Source organism: Notamacropus eugenii, chromosome X, assembly GCF_028372415.1.
Source record: "Notamacropus eugenii isolate mMacEug1 chromosome X, mMacEug1.pri_v2, whole genome shotgun sequence".
Lineage (NCBI taxonomy): Eukaryota > Metazoa > Chordata > Mammalia > Diprotodontia > Macropodidae > Notamacropus > Notamacropus eugenii.
Window position 1 is genome coordinate 86,057,494 of NC_092879.1, and position 26,689 is coordinate 86,084,182.

The 26,689-nt window shown below is 36.6% G+C and overlaps 1 protein-coding gene across 6 annotated transcripts in view; it reads left to right on the forward strand.

Moving 5' to 3' along the window:
• The window catches only part of LOC140516163 (protocadherin-11 X-linked-like), a 561,944-nt gene that overhangs the window by 70,415 nt on the left and 464,840 nt on the right, over positions 1-26,689 (forward strand). For all 6 annotated transcript variants that reach the window (XM_072627134.1, XM_072627139.1, XM_072627137.1 and 3 more), the window contains one exon: positions 6,260-8,746. In XM_072627134.1, coding sequence (XP_072483235.1) covers positions 6,260-8,746 — 2,487 coding nt within the window. The remainder of the gene's footprint in view (positions 1-6,259; positions 8,747-26,689) is intronic.

A 26,689-nucleotide genomic window follows, 5' to 3' on the forward strand; every position in this document is an offset into this window, starting at 1 on the left:
GTAAGAGATAGTAAGCATAGTAAGTACATGTATTTACAAACAAATTATATTTCCTTTTTTCAGATTTAAAGAAAAGCAAGGGCAGAATGCCCATTTCAAGGTTTATCTAAAAATTGTGACTAAGACAGTTCTTCTATAAATATATAATAACCACAAAAATATTAAAGATAGTTTAACCTCACTAGGTTGTGGTTTTCTTGCCCATGAAATGGGGGAGGGGAAGTTGGATCAGATCATCCCCAAAGCCTTTTCTAGTGCAAACATTCTTTGATTTTTATTGGAGTAAATTTGTTTTTGGAGAATATGGTCTGAACTTCAGCTATATATGAGTTGTTCTGTTTAAGAGCATTTGGTCTCTGGTTGGTTTTTTTAGTTTGCTTCCTGAACATAATGAAATCATATTTGCTACAGCATTCTCTATACTTCTATTGAGAAGAGTTTTATTTTTCGCTTATCCTCTCTTTTCCTTAGGAGAATGTATTCTATCCTTTCTCTGTCTGTTTCTTTGGAAAAATCTTGTTTTCTCAGTAAGAGGAAATGAGGCAAGCAGCTTTATGGCAGACAACATTTTAACTGCTGGTTAGGGAGTATTATGGCGTAGTTTATGCTTATCTTTGCTCTTTCACATCTCTTTCTCTTGCCTTAGTGCCCTCATTCAGCACCGGGCCATACTCCATGCTCTGGGCCTGCCCTTGCTTTGAGAATCCCTCCCCCTACCTCATCAAAACTCACTTGTTCCATGTCTGGTTCATTTTTGTCCTGAGCTTATAGGGCAAGCTTATGATCTGATGGTTTATTTCAAGCTTAAGTATTCCTTAATGGCCAGTAAAGGTTTAATGTATCATCCACCTTCCCTTTTCATTTTTAATAACCTTTAATATTTAACCTAAATGAGTGAATAAGTTGGAAATTTCAGACATCATGGCAATGAGGGAATTTTAGGGGGACAGAGAACCCAGCTAGTAGGTCTATGACCAGCTAGCCCTAGACATCCAGGGATTTCAATTGTATTCCTTGAAAAGTCAAGGTGTAAATATATCTTTCATTGTAGTTACATACTTTTGGATAATGGCAGCAATCTCATATGTAAAGTTAGCCATCTTTTGGAAGACCACGGAATTTTGATATGGCTGCGTATTAAGTAGTTATAGTTGACACTAGTTTAAAAGGGTCATCTGTTTGGAAAGAATACACGAGCAGAGTTGCTTATTAGTCTTTTCATTTAATTTTGTAAAATTAACGAAAATTGGATTTTAGTTCACTTTGAAATAGCTGGGGCTTGCTACAAGAGCATGGTGACTTTTCCCATTAATGGGTATATGTTGACAGTCCAAAAATGAAGAAAACACCAGTTTTGTACTAAATGACAATTTGTCCACAGGTCATAGTGATGCCATATCGCATAGCAGCTTGAGTAGTGGTTTAACATCTGGAAGATTGAAGTTCATTGCCTGTCTCTGGTACTTATTCACTGGCTGTCCATGGGCAAGTCATTCCACATCCTTAACCTCAACTTCCCCATCTGTAAAACTGTGTTAGCAATACCTCTAGGATGTCCTTAACAAGATTGTTGCAAGCCTTCAATGAAATACGTACTTATAGTTCAAAAAAGTCCCCAAGACTAAAATGTAAACAGGCTGAGATCTGTGTAGATGGAGAAGTTTGTATGCTTAAATCACAGGTTCTTGATACATTGACATGTATGCCATATGTTCTCTTCCTATCACTCTTTTCTCCAGTGGAGGAATAAAAACAATTCACATTCATATACTTTAAGACCTGAAAAACATCTTGCATAGACTATTTCATTTGATTCTTATAACTAACCCCATGAAATAGGTGCTATTATTTCCCCCACTTTCGGAAGGAGAAAGTTAAATAGGGCAGGGCTTTGAGGCACAGAAGTTAAAGATCAGCAAGACGTGATCAGGGGCCACAATTCCTTAGGCTCTGAACTCATATGCATAATTACGTCCTTTTACATACACTATAGCTTGTTTTTTTTTTTAAGATCTTCAATTTCATTCTCGGTGCTTAAATATAATATATTTCAGGTTGTCTGTGCCAATCATAGACAAAAAGTAGCATGCTTCTATGTTTTCCCAAGGAAAGCTACATATAGTCACTCTTATCTTTATGATGCAGGAAACTCCATAGTACATGTGGTGTGATGGCAAATGTGCAATCTGTTTCTCTTCATTGCAATAGTGAAATTTATGGTCTAAGCATAGTGAAGTTTTTTTTTATTAGAAGAATTTATTCCCCACACAATGTTGAACTTTGGAACATGAAATTTTAAAATTTTCAAGCATAGAGATAAGCTCCAACTTTCTGGCACACAGTAGGTACTTAATAAATATTTATTGAATTCAAATGAATTAAATTAAAATAGCTGAACTTTCTAGGGGAATCCTTAAGTAGAATAAAAGATAGAAATAACAGACAAAAAGGAAACTCGGTCAATATTCATATGACATTTCAATTTGAATCTTTCACTGAAAAGATATTTAAAAAGCATTTATTAAACTCTTACGAAGTGCCAAATGTCATGCTTAGCATTGGACATACAAATAGAGAAGCTAAATAACCTCTGCTTTCAAGGAGTTTATATTCTAATGGGGGAGCGGGAATAAGGCATTTAAAAGTTTTCATGGCAAGGCAGATAGGAGGAAAAGAAAGAAAACCCATCTTCCTCAGGGTGCCACTGTAAAGCAGATGGTAATCTATCTTTTTTAGTGCCATTTTCTTTGATAAAAACATATACGAAACTTAGTTGTCCATAATTATCAAGTCAGTGACGGCTTGACTAAAAATTGACACAAGGTAGTCTCAGTATCAGGATAACCCTATAAGAACTAGGACTGCTAACCACTTAATGAATATTTTCGAGGATACATAGTTGATTAATTCCCTATTAGTGTACTTTCAACATAGGTTGATTTTTCACACTTAAAAAATGTTAACTTTGTATTTACCTGACACTTCAAAACTACTTTAAAATGCATACTTAGAAGAAATTTAGCAACACAAGATATGAATAAGTAAAATAAGTACAGTGCCTGAGAAGACTCTAAAGAAAAGGAGATGAAGTTGGAACTGACGCTATGAGCAAACCTTGTCACTTTGGAATTGATCACCTTTTGTGTATTGCACAGTTACAGAACTTGCTTATATAGCTTCAATTGTACTTCAACATACGGTGCCAGGTTATGACCAAAGGCATAATTTCTACCAGTGCTCTATCATCTTGCCCCACCCTACCCCCACTCCACAAAACACACATCATCCTTATGTCTGATTATCACACTCATTTATTCAGCTATTCAGCTTTTGGTACATGGATTCACTTTTCTTAAAATAGGTGATTACTAAAAATGTAATAACTCTTCCGATTAAAAAACACTGTAAGTCTGATGGGATAATCAATAGTAGTAAAAAGAGATCTATTCCATTATCTTCACTGAATTAAATTTTTAGGAAATCCGTCCAACCCTCACCTAGTCTTTCCTCAGAGGGCAAAACTAGGATCCATGAGCGGAAGTTTCAGAGAGGAAGATTCAGGCTCCCCATGACAAGCACAAACTTTTAGAGCTATGCCAAAGTGAAAGCAATGGGTTTCCCTTCATTGGAAGTCTTCAGAAGAAATGTAGAGGACCATTTGTCTGATGTTCCATAGATGAGATTCCAGTTCGGATACAGGGTATCTCAGATGACCCATGAGTTTCCTGATAATCCTGGAATTGGGACTTTACATTTTGTGTATTTATTAGATTCTATCATACAAGCCTAGTAGGGATGAATTGGGAAAGTAGATGACACCACAGTGCTGAGCCTGGAGTTACGAAGATTCATTTCCCTGAGTTCAAATCTGACCTCAGATACTTACTAGCTGTATGACCCCAGGCAAGGCATATCACTCTGTTTGCCTCAATTTCCTCCTCTGTAAAATGACCTAGAGAAGGAAATGGCAAACTAGTCTCGTATCTCAGCCAAGAAAACCTTAAAATGGGATCATGAAGAGTCATACATGACTGAAAACAAGTAAACAGTAACAACAAAAGATGAATAGGTTCCTAGAATTCTCTCAAGATAGCATTAAAACAAAAATTACAATAACTTAAAATGGCAACTAAAACATTTTGTGTTGCCATGTTAGTGCTTCTTTTCTTTGACCACAGATGAGGATTGGGGAATTTAAGAAAATATCCAGGATAATAAACCACTCACTTAATAAATATCTCAATGTCCTTCTCTGATCTTCTGTCTTCATCTTCTCCGCCCCCCCCCTTTGCCCATCTTCATGTTTAAAGTCAAAATCAGTGTCCTATAAATTTGATGTATAAATTTATCTTTACGTATGCCTTTCTGAACTGTGGGCATTGAGAGAAAATATTCACTGACTTGAGTCATTTGACTTTTCAGAGCTCCTACTTAGGATTCTTGTGCCTACTCTAAACTTGTTGGTAATTAAACTCTGCATGGTTTATTCCAAAGACACTCTCTTCTACAGTCATTCTGTACCCCCAATGTTATCATTAGGGCAGCATGGCCTAGTGAATAGAGCCAGCCTATGAGTCAGAACTCTACCTCTGCCACATGCTGGCTGTCACACTCTGGGCAAATCACTTCATCTCCTAGCACCTTAGTCAATTTGCTAAGATTGTAAGCTGGAGTCTTCATCGTTTCTCAAAGATTATAAATTATAAAACAGTTGCTGAGAGGAAGTTTCCTCATGAGAGGAAATCACAGGTAGGTCCTGATTAAATCCAAAAAGTGATTATTTTGGATGGGAAGAGGAGGAAGAGAAATTATATATCTTATCCAGATTATATGATGTACAGAATCAAGTGCATATACTTTCTTGCATCAAAGATATGCTTAAATGATCTATTCTCCAGGTGCGTGTTCTATGATTTTGTGAAAGATTTTTTTTGGAAAAAGACATGGGTTCTGGTTCTGATCCTACCACTAATTAGCAAGTCACCAAATCTTTCCTTATGTGTAAAATGAAGGAGTTGGACTAGATGACATCAAAGGCCCTTTCCATCTCAAAAATTCTGTGATGGTACCAGATTGATTAGATGGGCAGAAAAGGACAACATTTATAAGGTTTTACTAATTCAATTCAGCAAACATTTATCAAGAATCTACTATATTTGAGACCCTAGGTTTGAAATTAAAGATAATGATGCCATAGTCCCTATCTTCTAAGTCCTTACAATATAGTAAGGAAAGTGAGATGGAAATGCAAATGCACTTACAAAAAGGGTGAAAGTCTACGAGAGGCACAAAGTACTATGAGAGTTTATAGGAAATGTTGGGAAGTTCTTGTTTAGTACGGTTCTTTTCAAATAGTAGGCTTTGATGAATATATTTTGATTTACAAATTAGCCAACAAGATATTTTAATTAAAAATATTTTTATTGGCATGCAACAAAATACCTGGGCATTTGTGTAACATTTTTAATGGTAATGACAATCATAGAGAGCAAAGAATTATGGTAGCACTTTTGACATTTTAATCAAATTGGCTATACTTCCTTGATTCTTCACATGAAATTAAATTTGTGATAATCTTGTTAATACCATGTACTTTTAGCTTTCTCACAATCTTTAGTATACGTATATGTATGCATGTGCATATTTATGTGTGTGTGTGTATTATATATAGTGTATTTGTGCGTATAATATATGTATATATGCACATTCAGAATCGTATACTTTTAGCATTGCATCATTTAGTTCAGGGGATTGATTCCTAATTACTGACCCAGGAATCAGAAGCAATCCACAAAAGAGAATTCCTTATTTTTTTCATACCTTTAAGCTTAACCTAACGATGCCTTTTACTCCTTGTACTTGCATCTTGTTCCTCCTACTTCCAGGTCTCTTCTTCACTTTGGTTCATATTTTCCACTCCTTGAGAGCCATCTTGGTATTTGCAATAGAGACCAGGGATTTTGCCATTCTTAAGTAGTTTGACTTGGGGAATACAGCTTTAAATCAATTCCTTCATTGCACAGATGAGGAAACAGTCCCAAAGATGAGGAAATCCCAAAGTTTAAAAAGGTTAAATGACCGCTCAATATCCCCCTTGTTCACCAGGAGCTAGAAGGACAGACTAGAATCCAGATCTCCTAAATACTTATCTTGTGTTCTATTTTATTGGATTGCCTTGAGTATTTGCCTAATGAAATTATATTGGACGGCTTAAAACATAATTGCACAATAAAAATCTTTATGTCTTCATATATTCTAGGGTTTAGGGATATTTGGGCTTGATGTCATTGAAACACCCGAGGGAGAAAAATGGCCCCAACTAATTGTCCAAAAGATTCTGGATCGGGAGGATAAAGACACATATGTGATGAAGTTGAAAGTCGAAGATGGTGGGTCACCTCCAAGGTCCAGCACAGCCATTTTGCAAGTTTCTGTGATTGACATGAATGACAACGGTCCCGTCTTTAAGGAGACAGAAATTGAAGTTTACATTCCTGAAAATGCTCCTGTGGGTTCTTCAGTCTATCAGCTCCATGCCACTGATGCCGACGTGGGTTCAAATGCACAGATCGAGTACTTTTTCAGCAGCCTGATGAACAACCTTGCTAGGAAACTTTTCCATCTCAACAATACCACTGGCCTCATTACCATCAAGGAACCCTTGGATAGGGAGAAGGCCCCTATTCACAAATTGATGGTTGTAGCAACTGATGGAGGTCCGGTGCCAGCTAGGGCCATGGTGATAGTCAATGTCACAGACGTCAACGACAACCTTCCAATAATTGATGTCAGATACATCATTGATACAGTCAATGGGACTGTTTACTTGTCAGAAAATGCTTCACTCAATACCAAAATTGCTCTCATTACACTAATAGACAAAGATGCTGACCGTAATGGGAGAGTGACCTGTTTCACAGAGCATGACATTCCTTTCCGATTAAGACCAGCTTTCGAAAATCAATTCCTGATGGAGAGTTCCTCTTTCCTAGACTATGAGACAACAAAAGAATATGAAGTAAAATTGATGGCTTCAGATGCTGGCAAACCCCCTTTGAATTACACTACTTCAGTTATAATCAAAGTCAAAGATGAAAATGACAATGCACCCATCTTCAGCCAGTCGAGCATCAGGATTTCTGTCCCAGAGAACAATGCTCCTGGCGCTCAACTGACAAAAATCAGTGCCACAGATGCAGACTCTGGGAAGAATGGAGAGATCACTTACCTGATACCTGGTGAGCCCCCCTCTGCTTTCAGCCTGGATAAACATACAGGCATTCTGACAGCAGTGGAACAGCTAGATAGAGAAAAGAAAGACAAATACACCTTCACTGTCACTGCAAGGGACAATGGGGTACCTCACCTGCAGTCCAATGCTACAGTGATTGTAACAGTCCTTGATCAGAATGACAACAGCCCTACTTTCACCCACAGTGAATACAACTTCTACGTTCCAGAAAACCTACCCAAGCATGGCACGGTGGGACTCATCACTATAACTGATGCTGATGCTGGACAAAATGGAGTTATCACTCTCACCATTCTAAACAGCAATGGTAGCTTCCTCCTTGATCCAGTAAATGGAATCATCCGCCCCAATATCTCTTTTGATAGAGAGAAACAAGACTCTTACTCTTTCGTAGTAGTGGCCACAGATGGAGGCAGGGTGCCACGCTCTTCATCTGCCAGGGTGACCATAAATGTAGTTGATATTAATGACAACAAACCAGTTTTCGTTCTCCCTCCTACTAACTACACTTTTGAGTTTATTCCACTAGCTACTGAAGTTGGCACACTTCTGTATGTAGTGATGGCCATCGATGAGGACACTGGTGCGAATGGCCAAGTCCGTTACCAAATTGAAGCGGGAAACAAAAAGAAATTATTTGCAATGGGAAAAGCAACAGGGAACATAACCCTGAAATCAAAATTCATTCCTGCAGATCAAGGTTTACACAAGCTGTTGATTAAAGCTAGAGACTTAGGACAACCTGACTCTATGAATAGCAAAATACTACTGAATCTATTTGTGAATGACTCTCTGAACAACTATTCTTTCGTCGATGAACTACTGCGCAGAACTCGGATAAAAACAGTGATCCGGCGTATTGAGAAGACTGAGGTCCCAACCCCACCAAGCAACATTGACTACGTCAAGTACATCATTGCCATTATTTCTGGCTCCATGACAGCTGTCCTGACCATCGTAATCGCAGCTCTTTTACGCTGCCGCCCCTTCCCACGCCTCGGAGCTGCAAGAAAGCAGAATTCAGAATGGGTTACTCCAAATCCAGATAACAGCGAGACAATAACAATCAGCGCAAATGACAATAGTGGCACTAATAGTGTCATCCTTAACCTTGCCGCCTTTACCGAGTCTGGGTCTGATGATCTAGATAATGAGGAAGAGGTCACTACCTCCTTGGATGTTGCCATTGACATTGAAGAAGATACCATGGAGAGGTACAACTGGGGTACCCATTCTTCTACTTTTAAGCCTGATGGTCCCGATTTGGCCCAACACTACAAAGCGACATCTCCTCAGCCAACCTTCCTAATTGTGCCCGAGACTCCCGTGCATTCAAAGCACCGTGGCATCCAGGAGCTGCCTGTGGACAACACTTTTGTGATGGGCTGTGACTCTCTTTCCAAATGTTCCTCTAGCAGCTCAGATCCATACAGTATTTCTGACTGTAGCTGTCAAGGAACCATCAAGACTACAGCCACCATTCACCCCCGACAGGTAATCCCAAATTCCTAGATGAATTTGGTATTTTTCTTTACTTTTAAAAAGCTGTTTTTATTTTAACCAAAGTATTATGAGTCTGTCTTGTCTGAAAAGGTTAAAAGCTCTCATCTCAATGATTGCACCACATAGATTGTGGTGAACTGATATTAGACATAGAGAACTAGAATTAACTATGAGCTATGGGAAAATTTTATGTGGCATTAGGGGCAATCCTGTCTGTAGATGGCAGTATGGTACTTCCTGTGTTAATGTAGAATAGTGTTAAACAATTTGTAAAAAACAAAGAGGGGTTATGGCATTGTCCTCAGCCCTATGAGATGCACAGGAATATAAGTTATCAAGACCAGGTACAGAGCAATAAAGTTTTTGGGAATCTAATAAGTGACTTGTAATGCTAATGGAGTTTGAAACTGTAGCCTTTACTTGGACAAAGCTACAATGCCCAAGGGTCTCTTAAAAGTGGGCATTTCCCCAAAGAAATGAGAGTGCCATTTTCAGACCAGAAACTCATTATCTTACTTTGGTTCATGGAAATCTCTCCTAATTCATGTAATATGGAGAAAATAAGGTTAGAAAGAGAAATGTAGACATTTGCTTTGCTTTTATTTTTATAGCAGATAGTGAAATGTGTAAATGATGCCTAGTTCTAGGTACTTTTCATCATATTTATGTATTGATGAGAAATGGTACTCTTTAGGATCCATTCGTCACTGTGACTTTTTTTGATGCAATGTGTGTTTTGTATGGTATGTTGAAGAGAAAGTAGGACAAATGAGTGTGGCCACATTGATTACAAATCTAAAGACTAGGGAATTAATTAAAAATAGCTTCCTTTTATATCTGTATTTGAGGAGAAACATGTCAAGGTTGCTTTATATTAGGCATTGACATTCACAAATGGATTCAGTTGTTCCTGTTCCTTTGATTGTTTTCTTAATGAAGTCAAGACACAGAATTCTTTGGTATATTTTGTTCCTTCCAGTGGAAGCCATATGTTGAGTTGTGCTTTTCTTTCCTTGTGTTTAAGCTATAATGAATCTAAAAAAATCCCAGTCTCTCTATCACAGGTGGTACAGAAAAGCTTTGAAAAACTGTATTTGATAGGATAATAGCATTAAAAAGAATGAGTAAATTTCCTCTTCCCCAAAGTCAGAGACATACTGAGCCAGTCTATCAAGTTGAAAGAAATTATGAAAATGGGTCACTGATGATTTTGAAAACTTTAAATGCAGATCATATGTATGATCCAACTGTACTGCAAGGTGAAATTTCTTTGTCAGTCACATAATGGTCTGAAATGTTTGCTTCAATGTGAATTTTTATTTCAGTTCTAGGATTTCTGCCAGAGTAGGTCTACTGAGATAGTGTAGGAAAAGGCAACTGGACCTTCAGACAGGTTTTATATCAGAAAGTACTGTTCTAAAGAAAACCTAAAGGGAAAAAGATTATTTCCGCAGGTTTGAATGCTATGTGCAGCAGGTCTTTGTTCATTCTCTAGTTCTGAAGTGTCAGTTCCCTCTTATATCTGTAATACTTTTTTTTCCTGATGGCTTTTTTTTACAACAGAAAATCATGGTAGACATCAAGATTGTGGTGTACACTTTTGTATATGTTTCACTCTTAAGAGACTTCAAAAAATCTTGCAGGACAAATAGAGAAAACATATAAATGTATAAAAATGCTTGGTTTGTACTCTTTGAGAAGCATCATTCTGAAGGCAGATTATAAGTTAGTTACAAAGAAGAAACTAGTGTTTTCAGGGCTGTTTTTATATTTTTCTTAGCTTCTGAAAGTGTTTCCCAGCTATAAATATGTTGTTGAACTAAAAGAAATGAGATATGGAATGAGGGAAACTCACTTATTTTGCTATATTTGATGTTGTATAAAATGCCTGCAAATACATCCGAATCTCCCTCATCCTTAAAAACCTCTCACTAGATCCCAACATTACTGTCATTCTATTTCTCCCCTCTCTTTCTCATCTAGTCTATACAGTTCCACTACTTCCTCCACTCTCACTCTTCTTAACCTTCTGAAATCTGCTTTCTCACCTCAACTTAGCTGAAACTGTTCTGTCCAAAGTTATCAATTAATTGCTAGATTGAATGGCCTTTTGTCAATCTTCATCCTTTTTGACCTCTTTTTAGCATTTGACACTGTTTGATCACCCTCTCTTAGATACGTTTTCCTCTCTGTATTTTCATGACCATACTCTCTTCTGGTTGTGCTCTTACCTCAATGATATCCTTCTCAGTCTTCTTTCCTGGATCCTTATAGTTCTTCCAAGTCAGTTCAAGCATTTATCAAGCACCTACATGCCCTGCAGGCCCTGTGCCAAGTGCTTACACCCACTAACTGTGTGTATAGCTCTAAGTTCTATCTTGGACCCTCTTTGCTCTCTATATTCTGTCACTTGGTGATCCCATCGCCTCTCATCATTCCATTGCTATTTTAATGCCGATGACTCCTAGATCTGTCCAAGTAGCCTAATCTAACTCTTGAATTCAGTCCTAGACTGCATACGAACTATTAGACATTTTAAAATGGGATATCACTTCTCCATCTCTGGTTCAATAAGATAAAAGCCAAACTCATCTTTTCACCCAAACTCATCCTTCTTCAGAACTTTCCTGCTTCTGCCAAGAACACCACAATCTTTCTAGTCTCCCAAGTTCACAACATCAGAATCACTTTAACTTTTCATTTCCCCTCTGTCATTCAAAACTGTTCCAGTCCTGGATCTAGACTGATGCTCTTCACTTATTATACATTCCCCCATTCACATGATTCGTAGATCAGCTCAACTGGCCTTCTTTGTTCAGTTCCACACAGAACACTCTATTTTCTTTGTCCTTTTGTGCAGGTTTTCCTTCATGACTGGAAAACAATGCCCCCTCTCCTCCACTTCTTAGAATCTCTGGTTTCCTTTAAATCTTTAGTTTCCTCCAGCACCAAATTTCTTGATCAACTCTACCTGCTAGTACTCCCCCATTATCTGGTGTATACTTTGTATATATTTTCCATACACTTTACTTTCTTGAAAGCACAGGTTTCATTTTTGTTTTTATATCACCAACACCTGGCACACAGTAGATGTTTAATGAATGCTTGTTGAGTGATTAAATGTAGAAAATTTAGTCCATTTTTTTCATTCAACTTAATTTTATTCTTAGCTCCAGATTCTTTTCCCTACACGCTGTCCTCCACCCATTGAGAAGACAGGAAAACACAAAACCCATTACAAATGGGAAGTCTTGAGTCCGTATTATACTGATTGTGGAAGAATGATGGCAGGCCATAATGTTGAGTTATAGCACAAATTATGCCATACCAGAAATTCTGCAGATATGAGAAAAAATATTAAATACATTTTTGATGGACAAAGGACCTAGTACATAAGGAGAATATTACTGCATACCAGAAACGTACTTAGCAAAAGTCTGTGTGTAAAAACTTATATCAGCTGCTTTGTTTTGAACCTAATAGAAAAGATGTACCCCATCAGTATGCAGGTTCTACACAGAGATGACTGCAGCAAACAAATCTTCTTACAATGAGAGTGTGAATAGAGGGTAAGCACTGAGTATAAATAAACTGACTCCTTCTCCAGACTGTCCTTCACATGATTAAAAAAGAAAAGTAAAGTTGAGAAGGCATGGGTTCATCCATACCTGTACATGTCAGTGTCTGAAGGTTTTCAGTCCAGTTAGGAAACTTGGGAATCCTGGCAAAGTGCACACCATAGGAATCCCAGTCTACCATTCTGCCAATCAGTGACTGCCCTACCTTGGCAAATTGTGGCAAAGTTTGCCTCTGACCCCTCTAGATATGATTTAGTCAGTAAGAAGGAAAGAATGAAGAGGCCACATTAGTATTAGTTCCTGAAATAAAATGTAGGTGGTACATGCTCGTGTGTTCAGAAAACGTTGTAAATGTGAAATAGTGTCAGCTTTTGGAATTTAAGATACATAAGATACAGTGGTTAAGTGATAATTTTCATAATACAGCATCTGAATATAGCCTAATTCACATAACCTGAGTTGGAAGAGACTTCATAAACCATCTAGTTTAAACTGTATCTGGAAAAAAATCCTGTCTTCCCTTCTTTGTGCTAACCATGCACAGTTCCTTCGCTCCTATTACTTGATCTTGAGGCTACTTTCCTCATACTGTTATATTTTAGATAATAAGAAGCTTACTGCTTCAATTACAATAATTGACGTCTTTCCCCTCTGTGTTGCCTACCTTGTCCTTAAGTAATTCTTCCCCTTAGTTATTGCTTCATATAATTCCCCTTGTTGTTATCTTCTCTATTTCCTACTTGGCACACCTAGTCATCATCACCTTTCCATGTTGGACCCAATCTTGACTGTTGAGAACTCCAAGAAAATTGCAGGCTGAGCAGAGATGAATCTTGCCTGATGGACCCTACTCCATCAGAATTCTCAACTTTCCAGTGTCAAAGAAAATAACCTGGGTGCCCCTGCTAGGGGCTTAAATAGGATTAACTAGGCATAGAGGCATCATGGCACATCTAATGACAACTTAAACTCCCAGTGTTGGTGATTGCATTCCATTGATGTTTCCCGAATTGCTTTATAAAGATTGTTTAATCCTGTCTAACTGTGTTAAATCACAGCTGAATCTAGCATTCACTCCTACGATTTCTATCGTCTCATACCACCTGAAGAAGCAAATATATCTCAGTATATTTCAAAGCATAGGATGTCACATTCGACACATGACTTCTTCCTACATGATCCCTTTTGATCATTTTGCCTCCATCATTTTTTCTTTTTTAGAAAAAAATTTCTTTTTTTTTTGAGGTTTTATTGATGCCCTTGTTTTCTATACCACATTTCCTGAAACATTCCACCTGCATCCCTGAGTCCTCCTTTGTAACAGAGAAAAACAGATAAACAAAGCTAATGGAATGAGCACACCTAAAAGTGTATGCATACATCACTCTGTACCAACAGTCCCCATACATCTCTGCAAAAATGAGAGCGTTCCATCTGTTCTCTCAGACCAGTGTCGCTCATGTTTGGTTTGAATTGAGCTGCCTTCTAGAGCTGATTTTGTTTTGAGGATTGCAACCATCGTGCATATTGTTATTCTGGCTCTTGAGCATCACTTAGTAGGTTTTTCTGAATTCCTCATCTTTGTCATTTCTTATAGAGGAATGGTATTTTGTTATATTTGTATGCTCCAGTTGTTCTCCTATCAATGAACATTCAGTTTGCTTCCACTTTCTTCTTGATATTGAATACTGAGGGCCTTTCAGACTTTCATCCTCTTGGGGTTTATATACCCAATAAGAGGATCTTTGGATTGAAAGATATGAACAGACTGATGACTTCTCATATAATTGAAAATTATTTTCCAAAAATGTTATACCAAATCATACCTCTACTAATGGAATATTAATGCACCTTTCTTTCCAAATCCCATCCAGCATTCCCTGATTTTGTCTTTTGTCACCTTTGCCAATTTGATGGGCATGAAGTGAAACCTCACAGTTGTTTAATTTGAATGTTATTTGCTTTCCCTTATTTAGAGCATTTTTGCATTTCTTCTGAATACTGTTCTTATTCTTTGGTCACTTACCTTTGGGGCTCACGCTCTTATTTATACATGTCAATCCCCTGTGTTTCTTTTTCATTAATTTTTCATCAAGTTTTAAAACAATTTCCCTAGGTTTCATGCCCTATTACATTTTACATACATGTGATATACTCAGCCATCAAGGTTAAGTGGAAGCATTTGTTGACCATATCAAGAGATGAAGGCCACAGAATGAGATTGAGCACTTTTGACCAAGCACTAATCCTGTGCCATGATTCCTTCAAATAATAACAGAATTTTCTGGTCATGGTTACAATGTGTGTTCATATAAATGTCATCATACAAAAGCTGTCCCACTCAAAATCATTTTTTTTCCCTCTTACACTAAAACTCATTAGTATCTATTTGTGAACATAGGAACAGATAGTGAAAATCAGGGATCATCAAATGTAGTTATTATCTCCTTGAAAATTGAGAAATTATGTCTACTATCCACAAAGGACAGAGTTCATAAAGTAAATTTTAAAGGTTCTAGTTCTTGGCACCCATGTAGAAAGGAAATATATATAGTCTTTTTCATGAAAAGAAAAACTAAAATGAACCATATACATTTGGTGTAGAAAAGGGGAAGTGTTTTCCAGTGGCAGGCCTAAAAGGATGCCATAGAGTTACTCAGCTAGTCCTTTATCTTTGACTATACTTTGGTATACTTTGTCTTTGGTCTATACTTTGACTGAAAATTGCTACAAATGACTAGCAAGGAACGTTCATTGGCATTTTGACTTTCTTGGAGTTGTATCCTCTACATATTTGACCCCAGGAGGCCAGAAAAGCCATCAGCATCATTCAGCTTGACATTTTTAAGTGTTGCACAACCATCAATTATTTTCACTTCCTGTTGAAATGGAAATGGGTTGCTACCTAAAGTAAAGTTGTATTTCTTTATCATGATCAGAATTTAGTAATAGTTGTGCAACATTGTTTAGCTGTTGGATGAAATCTTAGCAGCCCTCAAGGTTCAGAAGGATAAAATCTGATGAGTTGGGGAAATGAATTTCTTATAAAGGTTGGCTAAAATTCTTAGGACAGATACAACAAAAGGTTAAGGAAAGAGTAAGAGGATCGTATGTTGCTCTCTGGATATTCTTATGTTTGTACGTTGCTTTATACCTGTCAAAGTTCTTTTCAGTCTGTTGTCTTACGGGGATGGAAGAGCAATCGCTCATAAAATAATTCAGTCACTCTGATAGGATTATTTCTAAGGTCCATAAATGAAGACTGGAAAAAATACATCTTGGGTTCCTATTAAAATGAGTCCTCTTGGGAAAAGGCTTTAAATATGTGCTAAATCTGCTTTATTTAGTATTCTGACTATAACCGACCTTTTTCTGTGTGAAATATGAACTATGGTAGTGGTTTCTTTTATTTCATGGAAGAAAATATGATTTTTCTTTCCATATGAAATCCTAGGAGTTGGCCTTAAAAATGGAATGGTATCATTCTTTGCCCCTCAAAAATTGGCCTAACACATGGAAACGAAAGATTTTTTTTTACTTTCTTTACCTAGTGGTTCATTTAAAAAAAACTTATTTTAGGTTCAAATTTTAAAAATAGATAAATAATAAAATAGAGAAAATATACTTCAAATTGGAGAAAACAAAAATTTATATTTCTAGATAAGTATCCATTTTGAGAATGATGTTGATTGTCCCGGTCCAATCTAGCCAACCGGTGGATTCTCATATATGGGTCAAACTGATCATGACAATTAGTATAGTGAGATTTTTTTTTCTTTTCCATGTGATCTGTTTAGATCAGCTGTTTTTTATTATCTTTGTGTGGCAACATGGTTTAGTGAATTGAATGCTGATATGTGTAGTCAGGAAGGACCTGGTTTCAAATTTTGTCTCTGACACTTATTAGTCATATAATTCTGGACAAATCAATCAGTCTCTTCTTGTCCCTGGCATTTCCCTAGGATTTATCTAATAATTCATAGATGGACTGGGATTTACAATGGTGAAAGGAGTTTCCTATATATTTGCATATTTTCCTTTGAATTATGCTAAGTACCTGCCATGGTTGAAGGCTTTTATTCATGAAATTGTGTTTAAGTCAGAATAGTTTTTCTTTTTCTGATTACCCAATCAATTAATAAATGCTCACCTGCTTTGTGCTGCACAGTGTACTAAGTCCTTGGGATACAAAGACAAAATGAAGTCATCCCTGCCCTCAAGAGGCTTCTATTCTAATAAGCAAGAAGGACCATGTATTACAATAAAGATAAACCAAACATTTACAGAGTCAATACCAGGTCATTTTGCGAGGAAGTTGCAGAGATGAGGACTCATGTAGGAAGTGGCATTTGAACTGTGTTGTGAAATAAAAAAAAATAGGAATTCAAATAAGCGGGGATTAGGGAGTTCATTCTAAGCATGGAGAAAGCCTATGCGAGGACAGACTTACAGGAGATGGAATGTTGTATATGAGAAGCAGCAAGGAGGCCAATTTGCCTAGACTGAAGATCTTGTTTATGAAGGGGAGTAATGTACATTAGTCCAGAACTATCAGGTTATAATCAGGTTGGGAAGGGTTTTAAATTCATCATTTTTATTTGATTCTAGAAGTAGTAGGGAGCCACTGGTTTGCTATCCCAACAAAATCAGAGACCTACTCCCTAACCCTGTGCCTAATCTGTAGTTATATTATGCCACTGGGGCAGCTGAGCACGAGTCAGGAGGACCTGAGTTCATATCTCACCTCAGACACGACACTTACTAGCTTTGTGACCTTGGGCAAGTCACTTAACCCCAACTGCCTCATCCTGGGTCACTCTGATGAATATCTGGTCACTGGATTCAGATGGCTCTGGAGAAGAAATGAGGCTGGTTACCTGTACAGCCCTCACTCACTCAAAACAAAGTCAAGTGCAAATCATGTCATCATTTCTCTAATGGCATGGTCTTCTTTTGCAACCAAGGATGAACACACATTCAAGTAAAGAAATTAGTCTTGGAAAGGAAGGACTTTAATATTCTGAAATTAGAGGGAAGGATTAATGAGAATCAGAAAAAGAATTCTCTTAAAGTGGAGAGGAATATTGATGAGGGCAACATTCATCATTAAGTACATGACAAGGCACTGTAAGATATACATTCAAGTGAGGATATGGACTCAGAATCAGTCAAGAATATGCACATGTATTTAAATTTCATCACTAGAGACCTTGACAGAAGCAGTCCAATTATGGCTGTTTCATATATACGTATATATAAATTGGTTGTCAAAATAATTGGTCATTGAGAAACTAATATCATGACTCTGTGACCAATTTGACCAATAAAATGACCAAAATAAGTTATTTTATGACTGAATTGGATTGCTTGGTGAGCATCTCTGATGTGTTTTCCCATTGGTAACTAGTTGGCCTAATGGAGAAAATAATCTTATAACTAAATATTGCCCTGGAATTTGGAAACAATAACAATATATTTTTATAGAGAAGCTCAATTCATAAATGTTAGCTTTACTGATTTCTTCTTTTTAATTCTGTTTTCATGTGTAATTTGGATGGCATCTATATTTAATTATATGCATGTAACATATACAGTCTATATTTATATTATTTACATATTTTCTTATAACATATAAATTTATGTATGTATATGTGTATATACATACATATACACATAAGTATATATCTTTTTCTTTCAAGTCATTTTTGTTAAGATCTTTTGCCTTTCCTTGAGTAAGTTCCACATGGATTTACTTCAGAGTAAAAAAGGTCATCTGTAACCTTTTTAAAAAAATCAGCACATCTAACTGATATTGTCAAGGAAAGGGGAGCTAATGGTGCCTCTTGCTCTATTGTCTACCTGTTCCATGGTTCACTTCAAAGGCAAAAATGCATATGGCCAGTTTCTCTTGGATTTACACTATCTTAGAAAGTGAAAACATGCAGGACTCCAACACACAAGACCATTTCAACACCATTTTTACATAAATTATTCATGTTTACAATTCATTAACTCCTATTTTCCCCAACTAATAAGTCACTTGTCATTTATACATTCCAAGAAGAAGGAAATCATCTAGAACACATGATGACGTAAGGGATATCATGTCAAATAGCCATCCAGCATCCATAAATTGCTGGCTATATTTAAAATAAAGTGAGATGACTTTAATATATAGAAAAGATATGTAATGCCTTTGTCTTTTACTCCACAAGGCATTTGTTCTCACATTCTGAGATCTTTTCTACACTGGCACAAATAAATGAAGTGTTTACGGAAAGCTCCAGAGAATTGTTCTGTTTTCATCATGTAGGAACTGAGTCAGCTTTAAATTTTACTCAAAGACTCAGCATATTAGTTTCACTCCTTTAGTTTTGGTGTGATAACTGGGGAGGAAAACAACACTCCTTATTAGGCAATGATAGTTTAAGATTCTTGGATAATATATTTCTAATCCCCCCATCTTGACAAGTTTCCCCTTCTTCCTTTCCTACATTCTGCCATTATTGGGAAGAGCTTAATTTTCTGTTAATAAACTAGAACACTGGTTAGCTTGTTTTCATGGGGGAAATTCAAGGTGATATTTAGAAAACAATTCATTGTTCACTGCTCACATGTATCATTCTGATGATCTTGACTGTGTAATTGAAACATGAACTGGTGAAGTCATTAAATCATTCTGTCAAGTCATTGCTTGCAGGATCAGGGATAAGGATTGCCAAAAGAAAGTTGAATTACTGCATCTCTGTTGCAAAAGAAACAGTATTATTCTTCTTAGAATATCCTCAGCTGTGAACACATTTCCCCCTGAGAGCAAGCTTCTTCAAGAAAACACCCCACACCTCTATTCCAGCCCTTAGTACAAAAAAAAAAAAAACCAACATTTTGTTCATTTGATTAATTATTCAACAAATCATTTTATTGATATCATGTAGATTTTCTTCCATTAGTATAATGAATTCCTGGTGTGGAAGCTCCCTCCACTGATAGAATTTATCTATAATTCATAGTCTTAGAGAATTTCCTTGGGATACTGAGAAGTTAAATGATTTGCCTATGGTCACAGAGCTAGTATTGCTGAGCAACAAGACTTGAACCCAGATCTTTCTGATTCCAAAGTCCACCTTCTATACATCATGTCACACTTGTTCTCTTCATTTAGATAGGCATCAGGAAACTTTTTCAGCATAATAGTAGGGGCAAAAGGTACAATCAATTATAAACCTGCAGTCTAGAGAAGCATTAGAGATGGCAAGTCACTATGAAAAGTTAAGCAACTACTCTTGAGGGGATGATTTACTTTCAAAATATGACTATGTTGTCCTGACTTTGGCTATGTGATAGATGGTTGATGTCTAGGGGGAACTAATATAAATACCTATCATATCTCTATTATTTTGACTTGGTAACAACTCTAAATCAAACTCCATTATGTGTAAAATGAATGTCCACAAGCATCACTGCACCTAAAATTTATCAAACATAATACCTTACTCTTGTAAGAGGCAAACAGACTTACAAGTCCAAACTATAAGGGATCACTGAGGCCCTTCTTGTATTTTAAGAATTCAGATATAAGTCAATTCTCATTGCCAACGTAGAGGAAACTTTTATATATGTTAATTTGTCATTATTACAAATTTTCCTGAAAAGATATAACAATTTAAAAATGAACTTAGGTTGGATAGTGGCAATTTGAACAAGAATTACATGTATGTATGGTATCTGTAGATCCTTGACTACTGATGTTATCTACGGAAAGATAACATAAGGAACAATATAAAACATTCTGTCGTTTCATGATTATGACTTTGAGCTTGATAAGACAGCAAAACCCCCACATACATGAAATGTTTTACCCCCAAGTATTTTATCTGCTAGGATAGTATGTGCCTCCATGGTGCTAGAGAATGGATGGAGGATAAACACCTATCAAAAGATTGTGTGTGTTAAAATCCCCTGGAAATAGTAGAAGGAATAAACCATTTGAAATGGGATTCAAAAAGGGAAAGAACCAGTTGGGGCATTCAGACAGTATTGCCTATGTTAATATTTGTATAACCAGAGCTGTCTTGAATCATATCCACGGGTCGTTTCAGTGACTTACTATTACAATGTAGAAAGAACAAAGCTGTCCACAGATGTCTAATTGAAACTCTGTGTTTGTCAAAGCCTACTTCTTTTGAAATATTACTAGTTGCCTGTCGCATAGTTAAAATATCTGGATTACACTGGACTGTATCCTCTTCTCGCCAAGTAGAGGACATTAACCATATTGACTCGCAGGTTTGAGGACATTCATTTGCTGTTGCTAAGTCATGCTGTAAATTCACAGTATCATTTTTATTGAGGGCCAACATTATGATAATATCGAATGACACATAACAGATGAAGCTCTAAATAGATAATGGGAGGGCTGAAGTATTGAAATCTATTGGTCACGATTATGACAGTGCCAATAAACCAATGGCTAGAACAATTAATTTCTATGCAAAATAAAGTAATTATTGGTTCATATAATGAATTAGACAAATGTTCTTTCTAGATATGCTATTCAAAAATCCATTCATTCATTCAATCAATATTCATTGAGTAGATACTATATGCAAGGCAATTTGATGGGCATAGTGGAGGGGACAGAGGAGACAGGAGGAGATCAGCAGCTTTGCATTGGAACAAAGAAACTCTTCTCTGTTAATAAATAGCTTAGGAGTCTGAATCTGTGGAGATTTAGCCCTCTTCATGGAGGTATTTATACCAATGCAAGTATTTTCATTTTTGCCACTTAACACTTCTATACCTTCTAAGCTGTCTTCACTTCCTGTCCCATATTCTCTTCCCAAACTTATTGCTCATGAAATTTAGGCAGCAAAACACAGTTCAGGATAGGTAAGTATGGTTAATATGTGCTTTGGATAGACAGGGTCAAAAAGGCTAATTAATACATAGTTTTTTTTAATTTTTTTAATTGAGTAGGTGAGTGGAGAGCCATTACCCAAATACAAACACATTTTGTTACAGGATTTTGGAAAATCACGTATTACTTTTGCAGACAAAAATATAGATTTTGGTTGAAATTCTATTTAAATACAAAGGGGGGTATACTGAGATCCTTATAGTTGAAAAAGAGTCAATGGAGTAAAAAGCATCCCAATATAAGAGCAGTTGCTCTCTCCCCACAAATTCTAGACTTGTGTTTTCAGTCAATTCCCATACTCAAACTATATCTGTTCTCACAGAAATATTATCCTATTAGAAAAGAGACCCAAACTCAAGTTCTACTGGTTTAGGAATGTGTCTCCATCTGGCATCTTATTGAGGCCATGTGGTACAGCAGAAAGAGTTCTGTTGCTTGAGCAGTGAAGGCAGGAGACCTGGGTTCAACTCTCGATTCTGCACCTGACTACCAGTGAGACTTTGGGTCAGTCACTAATACCTCTCTGGGTGCTAGTTTCCTCATCTGTAAAATAAGGGTTTGGGCTGGATGGCCTCTAAGATCCTTCCATATCTAGAGCCATGAGCTTATCACTACTTCTCTCTCACGTTATGAAGACTTTTGAAGGCTTTGAGATAGAATCACTCACTCCTTTGAATAAATAGCTTCAGAGATGATTTGATCAGATCACGCACAGTTGCAACCAATCTCCAAATAGTATTTGCTCCTGGTTTCTCTTCTAATATTCTTTCTAATCTCATTACTCTTATCACTGTTTAATCCAGATACTTTTTTGCAATCTTATTTAGTTGCTCTGACTATTTCAGCTTGATATTTGCCTTTCCCAAAGAGTTTACTCATGGTGGCTAGTGGGTTCTTTGTTTAAAAACACTCTTGCTTGTACCACCTGTCTCCTTGTAACAAAGTAGGCTTCTTTGTAGCCTTAGAATCCCCCGTATTAATGGAGCATTCACAATTTTCATGGCACTGGGAGGCCTGGAAGATCGTACAATCAATAATTTATTCAGGCTACAAAGGTACCATTTACTGGCCTGATTTATCAATTAATGAATACTACCTTTGTGCCTTGAAAGAGTTAATTGTCCATCTTGTTAACTGTGTCATCCAGCAGAATGACAGATTTTTCCTGAGCTTATTCTGACACTGACTTTAACTGAGAAATAGTAAAAAGATGTAAAAGAACACATGTTTTTGCTTTTAATTTAAATCTCAAAGATACTGATAGTTGGAGAGATCTTATTTTCTTATATGTACAATGAGGTTGGATTAGATGATCCAAGTGATGCCCTTCAGTCTAGGAGTATATGGATGTAACGGTACTGTGATTACATTACTTATCATTATTGAAATAGAATAAGTAATACTAAAGTAAAGTGAAGGCAAAAAGCATTTATTTAGTACCTACTATGTGTCAGGAACTGTGCTAAGCTCTTTTACAAGTATTATCTCATTTAAGGCTCATGGCAATCCCAAAGTAATTGCTCGTTTGATCCCCGTTTTATGGATGAGGAACCTGAAGCAAACAGAGGTTAAATGGCATGCCTGGGGTCACACAGCTAGGAAACTTCCAAGGTTAGATTTGAGTAGTCTTCCCAACTCCATCAACTCTGTCCAGTGGGCTACCAGTTGTTTCTAAAGGAATTTCTAATTTAGGGGAACATGAAGAGATTTTAAAAAACAAAGTAACCCATATGTTGTTTCCTGTAAGAGAGTTTCTTTGCTGATTCAAGCAACATCCCTTCCCTTTCCCTTTCCTTCCCCTCCTTTTCCCTTCCTGTTACATTGAATGGACTAAACAGTACTTTGTTCATAAGTAAAAGTTTCCTGATGTTTTGTTGAGATATCATTTTTCTTCTAGAGAGTTTCTTTTCTAATTCCAGTGATCATTTTCTGAAAAAAAAAAAAGTTCTTTAAAACCAAATGGAAGTATTGCATAGTGAATAATTTCTGATATTGAAGTAGACTGGGAAAAAGTTTTCTAAGGATTTAAAGAAATAAATTGGGTGAGAGATTAGCAATGTAGCAAACATGATAAAAATTCAAGGTCCTGACAGAGCTACAGTATAGATAGAAGCAGAATTATTTACAACCTCCTCTTCATTGTTTACATTGATTTTATCGAGGGCATTTTTCACGTGTCCCAAAAAGTTGAAAAAGGAGGAGTCTTGGACTAACTGGCTGATGGTAAAACAGTATCCAAATAATCGGTGGAGATGGAGTTCCAAGCCTGCATATCTAAACATGCACATACAAATACACACACACACATATATACACACATATATACATGTATATATATGCATACACACATATATCAGCAACAATAAATATTAACATAATAACATGTCATTGATATAACTATGTGTATATATATATATATATAAAACACATTTCTAACTGAAACATGCAAGGATAAGAAAGATAAAGATAAATTATTAATTAGAAAGTTACTGGAAAGAGGTTTTTACTATTTTGTGCTAAAGATGAGCTTTCCACTTTTAACCAAGAAAAAGTTCCCAGTGACTTCAGGGGAATTTTAACTTATTAAACATTACTGTAATTCCCCTTAATTATTACAGATTCAGACCCATAACTTTTCTTTTGATCATGGGTGTACTGCAATTGTGTCTTTCAAAGGGACCATGATGGCCTCTCTAACTCAGAGGCATCCATATTGATGCACACACAGAAACATATTTTCCTTGCTGAATGAGATAAAAGGTACTAGCAGACTGGGGGGAGGGAAAGATTAGTATAGAATTGGCTTAGGTTAAATGCAAAGAGTAGTAACTTCGTTCTGTCCAGGCTGTCACTCCCAGAAGGTCTCACACAGCAACCTTGGAGGTAGATGGGTAGAAAATGAAAGCCAGTTGCTTTGGGACTACAAAGGAAAAGATGACTTTGTGATTCAGTAGGGGTCCACAGCTCTCTGCTGTTCACTAGCAGATAAAAACTTCCCCGGTCAGATTCGAATAGTTTCAGTAAAAGATAGCACTATAAATAATGAGCTAAATTGTCTGGTGAGTCAATCGTGACCAACTGCCTGTTTAAAATGTCAAAACTGTCAAGGTCACTTGGCATTCAGCCAATGGCAGAACTCACCCGGTGTCACTTACCTAGAGTATAAAAATTACATTTGAAGGTCCCCACAAGGATTATCTTGGTTTTAAAAGGCAATATTAGAATCAATACACGTTTGAATAAGAGAAAGGAGAGAGAAGAAAGGGGAGAGAGAAAGAAGGGATGGGAGGGAGATGAATTGATTCGTTTACTAGCTGTAGACAATTGTCCATTAAAGCAATTACATTAGCACATCAGGCTGGTTAGGAATCAATATAAATGAAAAGTCAAAACATTTGCATAACTTTTGCCCACTCTAAAGCTTTTAGATATTGCTATTTAAAATATACTTTACTAAATAACCAAGATTCTTAGAGTGTGTGTGGGTAGGGGGAAATAAGAGAACTATAGAAGTTATAGAAAGAAAAGGAGATTTGTCCCTGATTGAAATGACTCATGTACTGAAGAAAACAATTGGCGTGTTCTCTGAAAAAGTATGATTATACATTCCTTCTAACTTGTTTTAAATGAAGTTTGAGGCAAATTTCAAACATGTTAAGGATCTTAGTTTTGTGAATACTCAGTTACACGTTCAACAAGTTTGATGGTCTGTATGGATTCTCTGAGTCTTTTTCAGACAGTACAAAGCAGTTAAAAATTTTTGTGCTGACCAATCCATGCACATTGCCTTCCAAAGGTTAGCCAAAGGGGTCCACATTAACAACAACAAACTCCCCCCCACACACACATTTCTGGGGGTTTTTTTCTGCTTAATTTCATTCTTGGGACTTCTCTGTGACTTTGTGGTAACATTCTAATTTTCCTCCAGACCTTGTTAGAGCACAGAATAGTTAGCAGAATATTTGAAGTAACTACAGTTTGAGAATAACGTGAGTGGGTCTGATGACTCCATACACATTCCAGGGCAGTTTACAGATGCCTTTGGCAATGGTGTGTCAGAAAATGATGAACTACGTTGGCCTATAGGCCATTTAACAGAGCTCTAGCCAACTCCCTAATATGCTAGTCAAGATTTTTTTTTGCATTTATTAAGTAATAGATTCAATTAAAACCAGAAAGCAATCACATTAAAACTAAAGTTTGCTTTGTCAATACATTTCAGTGGATTTAGAAAATAAAATAAGGACAAATTTACAAATTGACTTAATATAACTTTGGAATTTGGGGGAGGACATAGATATATAAATGAGAATGGAAAAACCAAATTCAGGGTCTCTTTGGTGGTCTTCATAGATCAGGGCAAGTTAGGGGGCGCCATAATGCATAGATCATTGGACTTGGAATCAGGAAGACTCATTTTCCTGAGTTCAAATCTGTCCTCAGACAGTTAATAATCTCTAACCCTGGGCAAGTCCTTTAACTCTGCCTCAGTTCCTCATCTGTAAAATAAGATGGAAAAAGAAATGACAAACCACTCTGGTATCTTTGCCAAGAAAACCCCAAATGGGGTCACAAAGAATCATACATAACTGAAACAACTGAACAACAACAAAACTTCTTAGGTCAAAAAGAAATCACCTTTGGTTGTGCAAGAGCAAGTGTAATGAAATTGTATTCAGGAAGTTTTATCATCACATCTTCCTCATACTCAGTATTGGTCAAGGCTGAAATTCCCCGTAGGTACTACAAATGGCACACTTCACCCATTCCCAAAGTGACCATCTTCCTTTGGTTACCCTTAAGTAGACAGCAAGAAGTTATTTTTCATTGGAAAATGTACTTGTAAAAATCTAAAACCATGTGCACTCATACCCTCGTTGCTTATTTCTGACTTTTGACCTATTCCATCATTTTGACCTGTGCATCCTTTGGTCCTCTGTGACATATATATTCGTAGTTTCCTTGGTCTGTGGTATAATCTCAAATGAAACTCCACTTGTTTTCTTTCTTCTTCATGGAGATGAAGGGGTAGAGTACCCTTTCTCAGCTTGTTTCCTATGCAGTATTTCTTCCTGCTTCACTTAGTTATAAGTCTCATCAGGTATTTTCAGTGTACGTGTTTGTGTGTGATTAAAAGGTGAAGACAAAGGAGTACTATCCAAACACCTGGAATAAAAACCCTTGTGGGAGCTGTTACAAAGCAAAGTACTGTTGTTTCATTTTACAATATTTGAACTAGTAATTGATCGGGCTTTCTCACTATGGAATCTTAAGAGTCTCATTTCCTAGAATAGAATTTTTTACAACGTACACATAACTGAAAGGCAACTCTTTTTAGACGTAGACTTATGATTTCATTTTTATAGAGAACTTTTGATGAGAAAACCCCCTCTACAAATGCAGATCAAAACTCTTTGAAATTCAGAATGTTAGAAAGTT